The following is an 18,513-nucleotide window of genomic DNA, read 5'->3' on the forward strand; positions in this document are numbered from 1 at the left end:
CCCCCCCCCCCCCCCCCCACACACACACACACACACCTTATGTAGTAGAAAAAAGATTTGAGGTACTTCATGGCTATTTTTGTCATTTTCATTGTTTTATCCTGGGATAAATAATCCTGTTACTATTATTTTTGGTATAACTTATCCCAGGATTAGTAGCCAAACAAGGTATAAGAGTTAGGATAGTGCCAAATTTTATCCTAAGACCATCTATGCTTGTCCAGCATACCAAGATACCCCCAAGTGTTTGGTATCTGGGAATTCATAGATCCATACAGCCTTACGCTGCATCGTAAAGAGGCTTTGCTGCTGTCTTGAAGCTCTGATTTCCTTTTGCCTTGTACATACAGTCGATACGGAGAAATTTGTTGTTTTGCCAAGGCACTCTGCCTCCTCTTATATCTTTTCCCCTGCAGTTTGAACATTCTTGTATAGGTAACTGCCAGTCACATGTAAAATTTAGAGTTCAGGCATCCTTGCCATCTTTGGTGACACATACTACGTACTTAACTTCTATTGTCTGTATAGAGAAGTATCGTCCTTTTACCTCACATTAGAACCAATCCAATGAAATAGTTGTAGGCTATCTTTCTTTCTTAGATGCTGCCTTCTAACTTATGGATGATGATTAAATGCTTTCTGCAGGGTTGTTTTGAAATTCTCTCTCTGACAGGATCGTATATGTCTAGTGATACCGGAGTAACAAAAAGCAGATCTGGTGGGATGAGTGTGTGTCTCTCAGGTCCTGATGGTCGAGTTTTTGGAGGTGGCCTTGCAGGTGTGTTTATGGCAGCTGGTCCTGTTCAGGTTAGAATCGAAGTACTCGATGAACTTAGCTCAACTTTACTTGAAATACAATCTGAACAGTTTGAGTTCATCAGGTTGTCGTTGGAAGCTTTATTCCTGGTCACCAGCAAGAGCAGAATCCCAAGAAGCAAAGGTTAGAGCATGCAGCTACTTTTTCAACTGCTATTCCCACGAATCAAATTTATGCAGAACGAACTGATGGAGCTTACACTGGGCCAAGTACTAATTTTACTTCTCCGATTCCCTTTCCTGGTGATAACACAGTATCACTGAACTCCATACATAACTCAAGAATCTCTGCATTAGAAAACAACATTTCTATGCCTGAAGAGGAATCTAACGAGCAAAGTCCATCATCTTAATTTAATCTGATGTATTATGGTGTATTCCTGTACCTTATTGGCATATTTTTTTTTGGCCTAGTTGGAACTTTAGTCTTACCATCCCCTTGCGCGCTAAATATTGAAGTGTAGGATGTACTAAGGCATAATTTGTGTCGATTTTTAACCTAGAAGTTACACTTTTTGTTGGTTGGCATTGGACTTTCGGCCAGTAGAAGCTGTTATATTACTGTTTTCTGTCTTCTGTGATATGATGTGGAAGTTGTGCAAGTTTTTGCACGAATTACTCACAACTAGAAGTAAATTTTCATAATAAACGCATCATAACATGAAATTAGTGTGAAATTGAACTCCTTTAGTTAATTTAAAAAAAAATCTTTTTATAATATTTTTTTTTGAGAGTTTAAGCTTATTTTGACTTTTACCTTTGTGTTCTCACCTGATTATTTCCTGAAGTCATGATATCCATATTATTCGTCTTATCCGTCGATTAACCTATTTTTTAGTCGTGTTAAATTTGATCAAGTCTGATATTTTATTTCACACATTTTTGATCTATTCATATCCAATACGACCTACCTGTTTATCACTGCATCTGCACCTGCTACCAAATGTCTACATTTGATTACAATATCATAAGTTTCGTTTTACAACAAGTCAGGAGAATTGGACAAGAAATTATTGCAGAATAATCACCCAAGATTGTGATTTTAGATGTTTAATTTATTGAAAAGCAAATCAGATAATTATTTAGTGACGGAGGCAGGATTTCATTGGCCTAAAAAGTTGCATAAGAACAAAAGCTGGCATAAATCATGCGTTCTAAAACTAATCCTTACACATATATGACAATGAAAGGTTCTAATAAAAAATTAGCGACTCCACCTGCCTATTTTATTATGCATGATTAGTTACTTTAATCATAAAATGCTCATGATCTATATTCAATTGTTGCAATTTGTTTTTATGCCTAGTCATTCTTGTAATATACAGGATAATGTAGTTACGTAACTAATATAATTAATACGTTTGTTCGGGCAAAAAATAAAACAAAATATGTAGGATACATAGATATACTCGTTTTTTGTTTTGTCAAGAGGGGTTTATGTTCAAGTGATAAACATCTTCCATGCACCTCTAATCCTAAGAGCTAAGATTGTGGGTTCGGAACTTCGACTCATCAAGAGAGCAAAAAGAAGAAGCTCGAAGGGCGAGATAAAAACAACACTAAGATGATGATATTATAATAAAAATAGCTTTTAGCGGCAAAAATATGCACATTAACAAAGAGTGCTAAAACCTTTATCGACATTTGTTAATTGTTCTTGGATCCAATGTCGATATAGCCTTTAGAGACATTTACAAAGAGGTTACTAAATAATTGTTTTGTTACTACCTATTGTCTTTTGTACTTCCATTACGTCTTTTTCTAGTCTGGCTTTGTCTTAAGCTAAGGGTCTATCGGAAACAACCTCACCTTTGAGGTAGAGAGAAGGTTTTCGTACACTCTACCTTCCTTAGATCTTACTCTATGAGATTACACTGGGTATGTTGATGTTGTAGGTGTATCCCACTACACCAAAAATGATTTTTACAAGCAATCAATTAATGGAAATAGTTTAATTGTCGTTAAATATATATATATATATATATATTTAACGACAATTAAACTATTTCCATTAATTGATTGCTTGTAAAAATCATTTTTGGTGTAGTGGGATACACCTACAACATCAACATACCCAGTGTAATCTCATAGAGTAAGATCTAAGGAAGGTAGAGTGTACGAAAACCTTCTCTCTACCTCAAAGGTGAGGTTGTTTCCGATAGACCCTTAGCTTAAGACAAAGCCAGACTAGAAAAAGACGTAATGGAAGTACAAAAGACAATAGGTAGTAACAAAACAATTATTTAGTAACTTACAACTAAATAATACTACAATTGAATTACACGATACAATAAATATCAACAAAATCAAAGAACAAGAGACTATAAACATAGCACTAAGACTACTAGTAAGAGCACCAACACAATGCACTTCTACTTATTAGCATGAACACACTCCTACCTACTAACCTTCTACACTAATAAGTCGCAATTGCGTCATATCTTGTCCAATCACTTTCCTCCAATAGTTCTACCTCTACATCTACGAAATTAATCCCTAGACAATCTCTCACACCTCCTCACTAGAGCATATGTGCATCTTCTCATCACATGCCCGAACCATCTCAATTTTGATTTCCGCATCTTATTTTCCATCAAAGTCACTGTCACCATGTCTCAAATATACCCATTATTAATCCTATCCCTCCTAGTGAACTCACACATCCATCGCAAAATCATCACCTTCGCCACCTTAATCTTCTTAATGTGAGAGTTCTTGTCTGGACAACACTGTGCCAATAGGTCTGACCATGAATCTATAGAACTTGCCTTTAAGTTTAGGTGACACCTTCTTATCACACAAGACTCTGAATGCAAGCCTCCATTTAATCAACCCTGCACCACTATGGTCAGTGTCATTCTCGTATATCTCTTCATCTCCTTTAAAAATAGACTCAAGATACTTGAAACTATCTCTTTTTTGGATGACCTATATATCTCACTTACACATCCGTTTCATGAGTCATCTCACTGAACTTGCACTCCATGTATTCAATCTTGGTCTTGTTCAACCTAAACCCTTTAGACTCCAAGGTTTGTCTCCAAATCTCCCACTTAGTATAACTCATTCACGAGTCTCATCAGTCAAAACTACGTCATCTGCTAAAAACATACATCATATCACCTCACCTTAATTTTGCCAAGTCAATACATCCGTCACGAAGACGAATAAAATAAAGGGCTAAGGGTTGATCCTTGGTTCTACCCCATCAAAGTAGGAAAGTGTTCCGAGTCCCCTCCCACTATTTTTGGCTCCATATGTTGTATTCTAGGTGTTTTGATGATGCTCACAAATGCAGGGACCGGGTCCCTGGCAAAGTGCTCTCGTCCAGGTTCAAAATGGTGTACAACTGTAAAGCTGTCTTGTCAGGATGTTGGTAAAGCGTTAGCGTACTTTACCAATAGGAACGGACGAGGTTGCTTCTCCGTTGGTCCACAAGTCTTCTTGATTGATATATTCAAAGTGACAAACAACTTGAACATTCGTTCATTCAAAGAGAGAGAAACCAAGCTTCAAAATACAAAATATACATCAAGGGACCTGATCAACTGAAGAAATGCTATCTGTGTGTGCTGTTGTGTTTGAATGCTTGTATTGAGCTAAACTTGTAGGATTCGTTTCATTCTTATAAGAAACGTTTCAAACTCGTGTGTGAATCAGTGTAAGAACATTGTTAAAGTTAACTTTGTGTCTTACTATTTGAAGTCTATATTAATTAGTGATAGTTAATATAGTGGGCAATGAATGCATTGCTTAGGCTTAGTAAGTAATAGGCGTATTACTTAGTGTGAGGTTAAGAGTTTAATCTCATTGGTGTAGTTGAAATCTGTATTCACTTTTGCTTGGAGATTAGTGAAGGCAGTCGAAAATCCTCTGTGTCAGGTCGTGGTTTTACTCCCTTGAGTAAGGAGGTTTTCACGTAAAATCTCGTGTATCTATTTTACTTCTAGTTATTTACTTTCTGCATTTTAACTGTATAAAGGACCTGGTCCTCTGATCTAGAGTGGACGCATACATTTCAACAATTGTACATGTCCATAATCGATCCACACAAATACACCTCTAGCCTGTACAAGCACCTCCATATAACTTTTCTAGAGACTTTATCGTAAGTCTTTTCTAGGTTGATAAACACCTAAGTTCTTTTTCTCCCTATACTGATTCACCAGTCTCCTGAGATGAATAGACTATGTAGTTGAGCACATGGCCATGATAGTACATAGAGGAACTTTCTTATGTAATCATTAGCCGCACAGGTCCCATATTGTGGGCCATTGGACATTGGTCACACATAATACACTCCGTATAGTATATGCCAATAGTCACAATAGCATACTTTATAAATGAGTAATGACTAGAGAAAAAGAACTTCAATCCTCCATATATAGGAAATTATAGAACCTCAAGTAAGCTAAAAAAATGAAGAAAGTTCTTCTAGTCATCAACTGTATAATTCTAGCTGTAGGAACCTGTGGTGGCCCTTTGGTCATGCGCCTTTACTTCATTAAAGGAGGCAAAAGAATTTGGCTATCAAGCTGGCTACAAACTGCTGCTTGGCCAATCAATTTCATCCCTTTAGTCATTTCCTATTTCTATCGTCGCAAAAATAATAGTACTACCAAGCTCATTCTGATGACTCCCCGAATTTTCATGGCGACTATTGGGATCGGAATCCTTCAAGGATTTACAAACTATTTCTACGCTTATGGCATAGGAAAATTACCCGTCTCCACTAGCGGACTTCTTTTTGCAACGCAACTTGCTTTCACTGCCTTCTTTGCTTTCCTTATAGTGAAGCTGAAGTTCACTCCTTACTCGGTAAACTCTGTGTTTTTGTTGACGACTGGCGCAGTGGTTTTGGCTCTACGCTCCGGTGGTGATCAACCGGAGGGAGAGCCAAGGAAAGAGTATATATTAGGATTTGTCATGACCCTGGCATCTGCTGCATTGACTGGCCTTATTTTTCCTTTGGTGGAGTTGATATATAAAAAGACACAACAAACTATCACTTACACATTTGTATTGGAGTTTCAAACACTCTATTGCTTTGTTGCTACTGTGCTTGCAACAATTGGAATGATCATAAACAAAGACTTTCAGGTCTCTCTCTTTCTCTTCCCTCAATTTGAATATTATGTTCATATTTATCAGCCCATAAAACATGATTCATTCATTTAAAAATGGTGATCATGATATATCCAGTTTGAACTATAAAAATCTTTTTAAATAAAGAAATATAGCCAACTAGGTACTCAAAAATTCATAAAAGAACAAATAAAGAAATTAAAATTTAGGCACAATCGAATTTTTAGCTCATCTTAATCCAACTCATTTAACACAAATAACATTTGACCCATCATTCAGTCTATTTTGAAAGACATGTATCATATTCGTCATTACAATTTTTCTCAATTTCGCCAAGTACACTTTTAGATGACAGATATATGTCATATTCAATCTTTAAAGGTCAAGATTATATTATAACCATAGGTAAGTGAACAAATTTTTTAAAAACTATCCTCCAAATTTGATAAGAGCAAAATATTTCCCACAAATTTGATATTCAAATATTAAAAAGTAGAACATGAACTAACGATATTCTTATTTAGCGTGATAAATAATACTAGTCTTCAAAAATATTTTGGCTTTAAAATAATGTTTTCAAAATAAAAAAAAAATAAAAATAGAAGAAGAAGAAGATGAAAGAATATTTTTTAAAAACATATTTTTTTCTTTTTTCCCCCCCTTCAAACACAGTAGCTACACTTTTTCCTAAACTTTAGAATTTTGATATTTCACATCTGTAATCTTGATACATCTCGTCTTTTTATTTTTTTATTTTTATTTCTTGCTCTTTTATTTTATGATTGTTGTCGATATTGACAAATTTTTGCCTTCTTTTTTGTTTCTCAACATAATATTTCAAGAATAAAGTTTATTGGCATAAAAAAATATTTAGTCGATTCTCATCTTAAATACTGTATAGTTTAATATTTAAATAAAAAATATATAAGATGAAAATAATGATATTAGTGGATAATAAATTAATGATGAATATCTTGTTCTTATTGAAGAATAGGTTTTCAAAATTTATTGACTTAACTATGTTTATAATACTTATTAATATAATATAATCTTGACCTTTAAAAATTGAATAGGACATATGTCTCTGTATTTGACAAATAGAGGAAAAGTGTAATGGAGGGGAGCCAACTCCCTAGTAATATATATAATATTTATGTAACCAAGTTACTTTAATTTATATTATGTACATTTATATAATAAAAATAATTGGTCATTTGATAAATACATTAAATAATTTGCTATAATATAGTTTATATTTAGATCGAAATAACAAGGTATGCAGAAGCCGATAAATCATACAGTAAAAAAATCGAAAGATATATACTTAATAGTAATTTAATATGGAATAAGGGCCAACAAGAGATCTCAATAGTTATTTTTCACGAATTTCATATCATAACTATTTGTTATTTTTTCACCTATCTAAATTATTACTACTATTCAGGGAATACAAAAAACACATTGAAATGCGCAATTAATATGGGTTCAAAATTTATATATATATTTTTTTAAGGGTGTAAAACATATATACTTGGCAGGCAATTTCAAGGGAGGCGAAAACATTTGAACTTGGAGAAGACAAATATTATATTGTGATAATATGGAGTGCAATAATTCTGCAATTCTACTTCTTAGGGTCCATTGGAGTCATCTATTCTGCTTCTTCTTTGGTATGTGGCATTTTATTATCAGTTCTACTTCCTCTCACTGAAGTTTTAGCTGTTTTCCTTTATGGCGAAAAATTCAATGCAGAAAAAGGAGTTTCTCTTGCCCTTTCTCTATGGGGATTTGCTTCATACTTTTATGGTGATTATAACAAGACAGAAAATAGTAATCAATCACCGGCAATAGAGATGATTGATAAAACTAATTGTACCCCATGATTATAAATAGTGTTTATTAAACAAATGGAATTGATATTGATTGTGATAATTAGATGTACGTAGACTTGTGTATTAGTACTTTTTTTGAATTTTTTTTTTCTTCTCTTCTCGGGTTATTTGAATTTCCCTCATAATTTTAAAGATATTGAAAACGAGAGCAAATAAATTTAAGAAACTAATCTAACAACATAATCTAATCTGACAAATAAAATTAAATAGATTAGTCGTCACTCGTCACATGACTAATTCAAATATATACTTAAATGAGTGGATGTGCTCCCATAAAAATGTTAGCTATATAAAGTTGTCAAGGATCACCAAATGTAAAAATGTTATCCAATTTCCTATCATCAGAGAATTAAGTTAGTATTATAGAAATTCTTTATTCGAGCAGAAGAGATCAGAAACATTCTATCTAGATAATAAATTTCTCATTATCTAATCTCCCAAGGAGAGTTGAGAGGGGCTATTAAACCAGGAGCTACTCCTATATTGAGTGGCGTTATATATTGGTCAAAATATTTGCTACCCTCCCTATAACAGTGTTGGATGATATAAACTTGTAAGCTTTTCAACCTTTCTTAGATGTCTTGGATTATACTATGTCTAGTAATTAGTTTCAAGGTGGGGATAATTTATCCATGATTCATTGTACAATCAATTGGGAATCACTTTCGATCATCAACTTTCTCACCTCATTGTTAAGACACCATTCAATACCAATCTTAATGTGTATAGCTTTTGCTAGGTGATAAAGCTCAACTATACCTCACAAAATTGTTATGTGTATTTAATATTTTAACCTAATTAAGAATTGGTAAGGTCAATCCCATAGAGAATGAACCAATACAATTCAACTTATAATGTGTTCAAACCATTGATGATTCACACATTGATAAAAATTACAATAAAAATAAATGATTTTTTTAAATAAAAAAAATATAAACGATGATTTGTTCTAATTTAACGATCAATCAATCAATTGCACTCAACTTAAAGAAATGGGAGTTGTTTATTACTCCCTTCGTTTAAAAAAGAATGACCTCCTTTCCTTTTTAGTCTGTTTCAAAAAGAATGACCACTTTCTTTTTTTTGGTAACATTTTAATTTCAGTTTTTCACGTGACATGTTTAAGGCCACAAAATTACAGGGCAATTTTGTACATTTGACATAACTTTAATTTAGGACCACAAGATTCAAAAGTCTTCTTTAGTTTCTTAAACTCCGTGCCAAGTCAAACTAGACCATTCTTTGTGAAACGGAGGGAGTAGCAAAGATTTCTAGGGATATGCATGTATGAATTATAATCAAGTAATTGGGTAATTAGCTTTGCTTCAATTAGTTGAGAATCATTGATAAGCTAGATTATAGGTGTTAATGACTACTATTTGCTAATCAATGATCAAATTTCACATTACAAACCCCAATGTGTAAATAATACAAAACAATATATTACTCTGACTTAGCCAAATTACTTCTAGATTCAGCTACTAATCGAATAAAATCAAGTAATCGTCGATCAAGTCTTCTCACTATTATCTTCTCTTACAAACAACATAAGAGATCTAAAGTAAATTAGAGTTTGCAACCTCTAATTATAGATGAAAACATGAAGAAATAGCTAATCTCAATTCAAATAAACATTTAAAAAGTAATTAATTAATACTCAATCATAATTTATAATTCACACACTATACACCCCTAAGAATTGGGGGATTAACTAGACATAACTAAAAAAAATATTAGATTATCAAGTTCTTCATCCATAATAGCCTTAGATTTAATTGTCTTAGATCAAATGTAGATAAGACAAGATTTCTACTCCAAACCTAGGTACTTCTGCCACAAGCTTTTCCAAAATCTCAAAAATTGCAGAGAATGTTCTGAAATATGAAAAGTGTGTATTTCACGTCCCAAAATTTCCAAAGAAAAAAATATTTAGAAATTATTCGATACCACTTTGGCGATCTCGATCAGCCACCGAACTCATCTTTTACTCCATCGTTTTGCATTGTGCTTTTGGTTTTCTCCAAAAGCGATGAAATGTTGTTTGGGCGCTACGCCAAGTGGACGTTTATGTCGCCAATCTAATTTGATGCACATGAGTGATTGCAGCTGTTAACTTTGGTGAGCCTTAAGCAGTTTGGTAATGCGCCAAACTCCAATCCTTAGGCGATGGATCAGACTTATATTAAACCACGATGTTTATAAATAGTACTCCATCGATCGGAGCTTGCATGCATGCTTTTTTGTGCTTATAATAGCTATAGCCCACATGATTTTCAAAATAATTGTCTTAAACCAAGATGATCACACACTCAAGTTATGAAATACTAGCTTCACACCTTGACAAACCATTACTAATCTATGTATATGAGCACAAATGCTAATCAAGATTCAACAAAGTGTTAGAAGAATGCAACTCAAGTGCCCTCACACAAAAGAAATATGTTTCATTCTTACAAAGAAATCAAATTGAATCACTCACACTTACAAAGATGATCAAATGTACATATTAAATCACAATGAAACACGCTAGACAAGAGATCAAAGGACTTTTATCGACTTGTAATGTAGGCAAAGGACATGATAGGGTATCATTTGACTATAGTGAGTGAATATATTTTTTCAAATGCCCACTTGACAATTTTCTCTTTCGACCTCAATAGTAGGAACCACTCATTTAGACACACACGTAAATAAAAAGAGTGGGTTCCTCAATTTACAACTAGTATGCTCAAGAAGAAAGTGACTGACGTCTAGCTCTTTTCACTATCAATTCCAAGATCTACTCAATGCTCACCACACTCTCAACTTAGACTTTGACGTAAGTTGATTTTCGACCTCACCTAAGTGCTTTAAGATGATTTTGTAAAGTATAAGGATTTTAATATTATAGGAGTAATTTTGATAGTTGAAAAAGTGAACCTTATTTACTACTTGTTGTCTTATGTATACTCTATCAGGTGAACAAGATCTCTAGATGTAAATACAAATAGTCTATACAAATATGAGCAATTACAAAAAACAAGAAAACAAACAAATTGCAAAAATAAAAGAGTGAATAAGAAAACAAATAAATAGCTGAAATAACGAAGCAAAGAAGCTAATAAATAAAGGAGTAACAAAATAAAAAAATAGAGAGCAAAAATAAAGTTCAAAGAAGAGTTAAATTTTCCTTATAGGATGAAATTTCTTTTAAGAAAGTAATAAAAAAAATTTGTTATAGGAGGCTAACTCCAATTTGAAGTAAAAGTCCTAGTATGTGATATACTAGGTCATGACAAATCCCAACACACATACGATCGCACACACACGCACACATGCGCGCGCAACACACATGCACACGCACACGCACACACACACGCACGCATATATATATATATATATATATACATATATATAAACTAAAGATCATTGAGAGTCACACCTATTGCATATTCATGAAATTCATCATCTTGAGAACACATTGGAGCAAAACTGCACGACTTCATCACATCAATACTGAAACCTGATTCACGAGTTGTGTTCGAGTCTGTACTATTAAATATTAAAGTTTGATTAGTTAAAGACTAGAGTTATTAGTCTTTATTGAGTTCACTAATTGGAGTAAATTGGTGAGTTATTTTGTGTGATGTTTGGATATTTAAAGATGAGGGTTATTAGTCTTTGTTGAGTTTGTAATAGGATTATTATAGAGTAGTAATACTTTTTAGCATTATTAAAGATGTGATCATTGTGAGGTTTGTAAAAAGAAGAGAGATTATCTTTTTGGAGAGTGAGAACAGTTTGAGTGAACTGTAAGTTTAAGTGTGTTAACATTCATGGCTGTGAATGTTCTAGAAGCTAAGCAGAGAAAAAAGAACAAGCTGAAAGAGAATCTCAATTCACATACATTCCAACTTATTGAATCAGTTACATATCAATAGTATTTATACAATCTGAATTAAGCTTCAATTAGTAAACCTCTTAGCTGTCACTCTAACTCACTAGCTAACTAACTTCTAACCACTTCTTAACAGCTTGAGTTACTACTAACTCATCTGTAGTTACATCAACTTGCCTCTTGGTTTAACACCCCTCTCGAGTTGATGGTTGAAACAGGTTCTTAAGTCCAATTTTACTCACTAAATATTCATGTTGAGATCTTCCCAAGCCTTTTGTAAGTATGTATGCTAGTTGCTCTTCTGTTGATACATGATCAGTTCTAATCATGCCTTGAGTGATTCTTTCTCTTACAAAGTGACAATCAATGTCAATATGTTTAGTTCTTTCATGTAATATAGGGTTTGCTGCTATTTGAATTGCAACTTTACTATCACACATTAGGTCTATAGGTTGTTTAATATGGACTCCGAATTCTCTGAACAGCCCTATCAGCCAAGCAAGTTCTGCAGTACAAGCAACCATGCTTCTGAACTCAACTTCAGCTGAACTTCTTGACACAGTTTCTTGTTTCTTGGACTTACAGGATATTACAGCTCCACCAAACTTCACTAAATACCCAGTAACAGGTTTTCTTGTTTCCAGATAAGCACCCCATTTGAATCACAATAGGCAAATAGTTGACTAGTAGCTTAAGATGGCATCAGTACACCAATTCCTGGTGATCCCTTGATATATCTTACAACTCTCAGTGCATCTTCCATATTAGATCTTTTTGGACAATGCATATATTGGCTAACGACTTGAACTGCAAAAGCTATGTCCAACCTGGTCATTGTTAGGTACAAAAGCTTCCCCACTAGCCTTTGATATGCTGTAGGATCTCTCAAAGTTTCATCATTGTGTCCTGTCTTGGTAGATATATTTTTGTCATATTCCACATAAGTCAATTTCTGATTAACTTCAAGTGGTGCATTGACTGGCTTTGATCCACTCAAACTAGTTTCTGAAACTAACTCTAATGCATATTTTCTTTGGCATATCATGATTCCCTCTTGTGATCTGGCTACTTTAATCCCCAAAAAGAACTTACGTTCTCCAAGATCTTTCATCTTGAATTTGTGCTTCAAATCTTCCCTTGCTTTATTGATCAAGATCAGATTATTTCCAGTAACTAGTAAGTCATCTACATACACTATACTTATCACTAACTCTTCTCCTGACTTCTTGGTAAACAAAGAGTAGTCATAGTGACTTTGAGTGAATCCCATCTAAATAAGAGCATCAGTCAATTTCTTATTCCATTGTCTTGGAGCTTGTTTAAGTCCATACAACAACTTATGAAGTTTGCAAACCATCTTAGACTCCCCCTATCTGGAAAACCTTTCAGGAATATGCATATACACCTCTTCTACCAATTCACCATTTAAAAAGGCATTATGGACATCCATCTGAAAAATGCACCACTGTTTGGAAGCTGCAAGTGCTATTAAAGATCTGAATGTTACCATTTTTGCAACAGGAGAAAAAGTCTCAGAGTAATCTATACCAGCCTGCTAGCTATAACCCTTTTCTACCAAACGAGCCTTGTACCTTTCCACTTCACTAGAAGATTTATATTTCACCTTGTACACCCACTTACAGCCAATAGGAACCTTACCAGGAGGAAGTTCTACAATAGACCAGTTGTGATTGGATTCTAATGCATCTATTTCAAGTTGCATATCCTGTACCCAAGAGGGATATGAGGAAGCTTGCTGGAAAGATGAAGGTTCAGAAATAGAGGAGTAGGCATGTAGGGAATACTGATAGGACTGTGAAAGATTAGAGTAAGAGACATATGAGGACATGGGATATGAACAAGTGTAAGAGGATAGAGTAACAAAATCAGTCATCCATCTAGGAGGATGTCTGTTTCTGGTAGATTTTCTTGGTTCAACTGGTGATGGGACTGGTGGTGGAGGCTGAGGAATAAGCTGAGGAGGTGGTGGGCTTGGAGATGGACTACTAGATTGAACTTCCAGATGAGAGAATTGAAGAACAGGAAACATAGGAGAACCAAGAGACTTGGTATGAAGGAAAGGAAATATGGACTTATGAAACACTATATTTCGACTGACAAAGAAGGATTGAGAATGAAGATCATAGATGTTGTAGCCTTTTTTTGTGGAGGAATATCCCATGAAGACACCAAGAGTAGCTCGAGCAGCAAATTTATCTGAAAGTGATATGGTGGAGGCATAACTTAAACAACCAAACACTCTTAAATGGGATAGGGAAGGAGGATGTTGTAGAGAAGTTCAAAAGAGGACTTGAAATGTAACAATTTTGAGGGCACTATATTAATGATGTACAGAGCCGTAGTGACACATTCCCTCCAGAATTTCAAGGGTACTCCAACCTGAAACCTAAGGGACATGGCTACATTTAGGATAGTTCTGTGCTTTTTTTCTACCACCCCATTTTGTTGTGGGGTGTAGACACAGGAACTCTAATGCAAAATGCCAAGAGTAGACATAAGAAGTTAAAATTCAGTGCTAAAAAATTCACAACCATTATCAGTTCTTAACACCTTAACAGTAGTAGAAAACAAATTCTTTATTCTTGTAAGAAAATCTCTTAGAACAACAATAGCTTCAGACTTGAATTGCATCAGAAACAACCATGTGTATCTAGTGTGATCATCAACAATAGTGAGAAAGTATCTTTTGTTGTTATGAGAGGGAACTCTATAAGGACCCCATATATCACAATGCAACATATCAAAGGAAGACTTAGAACTAGACCTACTAATCTGAAAGGTAATTTTGTGTGTTTAGCTAAAGGACAAACAATGCATACATAATCTGCAAGGACCAAATGTTTAAGACTCTCATGCTTCTTGAGCACCTCCAGGGGAGCATGGCCTAATCGTTTATGCCATAGACTGCTAGAATGAGACCTTTGGTTAACAGAACTTGCACAACTATAAAAAAAACATTGTTGAGATTGAGTGATAGCCTTATCCTTCAACACATACAACCCCTGACTCTCTCTACCAATCCCCTTCATTATGCCAGTGTAGAGATCCTGAAATAGGCAGAAGTTAGGAAAAAATGCCACAGAGCATTGTAATTCCTTAGTCAACTTGGAAACTGATAGCAAATTAAACTGGAAATCTGGTAGAAACAGAACATTAGTGATCATATTATTTAAAACATGGGAGCTTCCAGTATGATATACTTGTACTGTCCCTCCTGTAGGTAGAATAACCTTGCTCTTCTCAGGATTTGAAACTTCAGTATAATTAGACAGCATATGATAATTTGAGGTCATATGATTGGATGCACCTGTATCCATTATCCAACTAGTATCTACATTACTAGGAAATGAAGCAGTCTGTATACCTGCATTGGAAGGTTCCCACTCATTACCTTTGCTAAGCATCTGAATAATCTGAGTGTATTGCTTTTGAGTGAAATATGGAGGAAGTGAACCATGTGAACCTGCACTGGATTGAGTGGTTCCTAGATTGCATTGAGTTGCTGTCTCAGAATCACTAGAACAGTTCACTCCGGATTCAGACTTACCATAACTTCCTACTTGATTAGCAAACACTCCTTTCTTCTTAGATGAGGGCCACTCAGGTGGATACCCAATCAGTTTGTAACACTGCTCTTTGGTGTGACCATTATAGTTGCAATACTCACATATTATTGAGCTCTTCTTTGGTGGTTTAACTCCACTGGCAGGAGGCATCCTGCCTGAGTAGTTTCCTCCATAACTGGAGCCTCCTCCTGAAAAGTTTCTCCTTGAATTCATCTTACCTCCGCTGTAGTTATTCCTACCATTATTTACTCTAGTTCCTCCTTTATGACTAAAGAAGCCTGTTCCTTCAATAGACTCAACTACCTGACTTACTGGTGATAAACTAGCTATGGATCTCTGACTTTCCTGACTAATTACCAGTGAGTAGGCCTTATTTAGAGTAGGAAGCGGAGACATCATTAGAAGTTGACTTCTACATTGAGCATATGTTTCATTAAGGCCCATGAGAAATTGTAAGTCTCTGATAGCCACAGTGTTGAGAATAATTGCGAGATTCAGGATAATTACACCCTGGACATGGCATGAGTGCATCAAATTGTCCCAGAGAGTTCTCATTTTAGAGAAATAGTCAGATACATACTGAGTTCCTTGTGTAAGAGTAACAATCTCCCTATGAAGATAGAATATTCTAGAACCATTAATAGTATCAAATCTCTCCTGTAAATCAAGCCACACCTTGTGAGCATTCGAAGCATAGATAATGCTGCTTAGAAGATCAGATTTCACAGCATTCATGATCCATGACAACACTAAAGCATTCACTTTCTCCCATTGATCATGTAAGGATGCATCAAACTTATCTTTAGTGTGTCTTCCATCGACAAATCCTAGTTTACTCTTTCCTAGCAGACCTAATTTCATAGATCTGCTCCACAGAGCATAATTTGCAGATCTAGTGAGCTGAAGAGAAACAAGAAAGCTACCTGGAGTATTATTTGGATGTAGAAACAGAGGGTGATTGTGATCAATCACAGTTCGATTTGTGCCTAGAACAGAAGAAAACGCAGGATTAATGTTTACACCATCCATCACCATGATCTGTATCTTCCTACTACGCTGAAATTGATGGACTGAGCTTTAGACGATCCTTCTTATTGATCGAGGCTCTCATACCATGTTAACATTCATGGCTGTGAATGTTCTAGAAGCTAAGCAGAGAAAAGAGAACAAGCTGAAAGAGAATCTCAATTCACATACATTCCAACTTATTGAATCAGTTACACATCAATAGTATTTATACAATCTGAATTAAGCTTCAATTAGTAAACCTCTTAGCTGTCACTCTAACTCACTAGCTAACTAACTTCTAACCACTTCTTAACAACTTGAGTTACTACTAACTCATCTGTAGTTACATCAACTTGCCTCTTGGTTTAACAAAGTGCTTCAGTGACTCCCTTAAATTGTTGAATCATAATAATATGAACTGTTACTCTTGAGAAGTTTGTGGAAATTGGTGATTGAAATCCTACACTACCAAAAAATCGCCTTTTAGCCACGGTTGCAAAAATTGTGGCAAAATTAGCTAAAAAATAAAAAATTCTCTACATAGTACAAACTGTGGCTAAACATCTGTGGCTAAAATAGGCGGGTAAAATTTCATTCCCTCCCTTTATTTTTTCATTTGCCTCTTTTTCTATTATTTCCCTCTACTCACTCTCTTTTCTCTCACTTCACCCAAAACCAACCCCCAAAATCTAAATCGATTTCTGCCCAAAATTCCACTCTCTTCTTCAAAGTCGATTTCTGTCAAAAGCCGCTTCAAATAGTTGTGTAATGTGGTAAGTTTGCTTCGTTCAAGTAACAAATCTTTGGAATCTAGTGTATTTAAACTCAAAATTGAATGTAGGGTTTTGGATAAAGTTTTTGTTTATTGAAGTTATGAGCTTTTGAAATCTGCAATTTGATGTGTTTTTATTGGGTTTTCTTGTTGTAAAGAATAGAAATTTTAGTGGTAGGTTATACATCCTACTTTATTTATGTTGGAAAAATCATGCTCACACCTCTGGAAAGATTGATGGATATATTTTCACCACAAATTTTGTAGATAAGATTATACATTGGAGGAATTATTACCATAAATCGATAACCTATATACTAATATATAAATCTTGAGAGGTGTGAAATTTTGCTGGATTAGATCTCCTTTTTTTTGTTCTATGCATTTCAAACCATGTTCTAGTTATTGTTTGTTTCTGTATAAGGAACATGAATTTAAGTCCAACATTTGAAAAATTAAAGAGCAGTGCCTATCTGGGATCAAATACGTTACTACTTGTTTTAAGTTTTATTGGGTTTTCTAGTTGTAAGAGCACAATCATTGTTAGAAAGCCTACGAGGACGACAAGCTGACAACAATAGCACAACTTCCTTAAATTTTGATCAACTAGATGACCAAGTTGTGAATGAGAATATCACAACTCCTACTCTCGGTAATGGCAATTTAATTTCTTCTTCAAGTTTTGTTGGAGATAGCTCCCAAGTGAAAAATGAGTCGTTACTTGTCCACATTAGAGATTAGAAGTAATTTCATATTAGAGTTGATTGTTGCTTTTTATTCTTTATTATTAGTTTGTTGTTATCATTACTTTTCATTTGTGTTAATGGCTTGTTAAAATGATAGATACTTCAATCGGAGAAGTTACTACTCAAAAGATGCAATCAGATCGAGTTTGGAACTTTGAAAAAAATTAAAAAATTATGGTGGAACTTGGTGATGAAAAAGGAAGTGACAATGGTTCAAATTTGCTTGTGAGATTTCTTGGCAAACTTTCTCAAATGTTTGTATTTTGTCCCATATTAGTTGAGTGATGGGATAAGATACCACATGAAAAAACAAATGCATTTCAAACCATGTTCTTTGTTTCTGTATAAGGAACATGAATTTAAGTCCAACATTTGAAAAATTAAAGAGCAGTGCCTATCTGGGATCAAATACGTTACTACTTGTTTTAAGTTTTATTGGGTTTTCTAGTTGTAAGAGCACAATCATTGTTAGAAAGCCTACGAGGACGACAAGCTGACAACAATAGCACAACTTCCTTAAATTTTGATCAACTAGATGACCAAGTTGTGAATGAGAATATCACAACTCCTACTCTCGGTAATGGCAATTTAATTTCTTCTTCAAGTTTTGTTGGAGCTAGCTCCCAAGTGAAAAATGAGTCGTTACTTGTCCACATTAGAGATTAGAAGTAATTTCATATTAGAGTTGATTGTTGCTTTTTATTCTTTATTATTAGTTTGTTGTTATCAT

At 34.5% G+C, this 18,513-nt stretch overlaps 3 protein-coding genes and 1 long non-coding RNA gene across 4 annotated transcripts in view; 3 read left to right on the forward strand and 1 right to left on the reverse strand.

Moving 5' to 3' along the window:
- The window catches only part of LOC102583238 (AT-hook motif nuclear-localized protein 3-like), a 5,933-nt gene extending 4,556 nt beyond the window's left edge, over positions 1-1,377 (forward strand). Inside the window, exons 4-5 of the mRNA XM_006357841.2 lie at positions 646-807; positions 882-1,377. Coding sequence (XP_006357903.1) covers positions 646-807; positions 882-1,169 — 450 coding nt within the window. The 3' untranslated portion in view covers positions 1,170-1,377. The remainder of the gene's footprint in view (positions 1-645; positions 808-881) is intronic.
- A 3,832-nt stretch (positions 1,378-5,209) lies between these two features.
- LOC102590236 (purine permease 3-like) lies at positions 5,210-7,831 on the forward strand. Its single transcript, XM_006357861.2, has 2 exons — positions 5,210-5,916; positions 7,440-7,831. The coding sequence occupies exons 1-2, from the start codon at positions 5,236-5,238 to the stop codon at positions 7,782-7,784; spliced, it is 1,026 nt and encodes a 341-aa protein (XP_006357923.1). The 5' UTR covers positions 5,210-5,235; the 3' UTR covers positions 7,785-7,831.
- A 4,530-nt stretch (positions 7,832-12,361) lies between these two features.
- On the reverse strand, positions 12,362-16,292 carry LOC107062710 (uncharacterized). Its single transcript, XM_015313666.1, has 5 exons — positions 14,511-16,292; positions 14,024-14,160; positions 13,263-13,913; positions 13,076-13,166; positions 12,362-12,940 (listed from the first exon to the last, which is right to left on the reverse strand). Exons 1-5 carry the CDS (start codon positions 16,290-16,292, stop codon positions 12,362-12,364), a joined length of 3,240 nt encoding a protein of 1,079 aa, XP_015169152.1.
- A 549-nt stretch (positions 16,293-16,841) lies between these two features.
- Positions 16,842-17,938, forward strand: LOC107062715 (uncharacterized). The gene is made up of 2 exons (XR_001474791.1): positions 16,842-17,038; positions 17,881-17,938. It is a non-coding gene; the product is annotated as an uncharacterized lncRNA (long non-coding RNA).
- The last annotated feature ends 575 nt before the right edge of the window (positions 17,939-18,513 follow it).

The sequence above is a fragment of the Solanum tuberosum genome, unplaced genomic scaffold (genome assembly GCF_000226075.1).
Source record: "Solanum tuberosum cultivar DM 1-3 516 R44 unplaced genomic scaffold, SolTub_3.0 scf00255, whole genome shotgun sequence".
Lineage (NCBI taxonomy): Eukaryota > Viridiplantae > Streptophyta > Magnoliopsida > Solanales > Solanaceae > Solanum > Solanum tuberosum.

Bases quoted from the DNA above. Each gene is read 5' to 3' on its own strand.
- LOC107062710 (XM_015313666.1), bottom strand. From the start codon at position 16,292: ATGGTGATGGATGGTGTAAACATTAATCCTGCGTTTTCTTCTGTTCTA. The intron at 13,167-13,262 runs GTACAAGGCTCG...GGTAACATTCAG, and splicing joins TCTTCTAGTGAAGTGGAAAG to ATCTTTAATAGCACTTGCAG. The intron at 12,941-13,075 runs GTGTATATGCAT...GCTCTTATTTAG, and splicing joins ATGGTGAATTGGTAGAAGAG to ATGGGATTCACTCAAAGTCA.
- LOC102590236 (XM_006357861.2), top strand. From the start codon at position 5,236: ATGAAGAAAGTTCTTCTAGTCATCAACTGTATAATTCTAGCTGTAGGA. The intron at 5,917-7,439 runs GTCTCTCTCTTT...TATACTTGGCAG, and splicing joins TCATAAACAAAGACTTTCAG to GCAATTTCAAGGGAGGCGAA.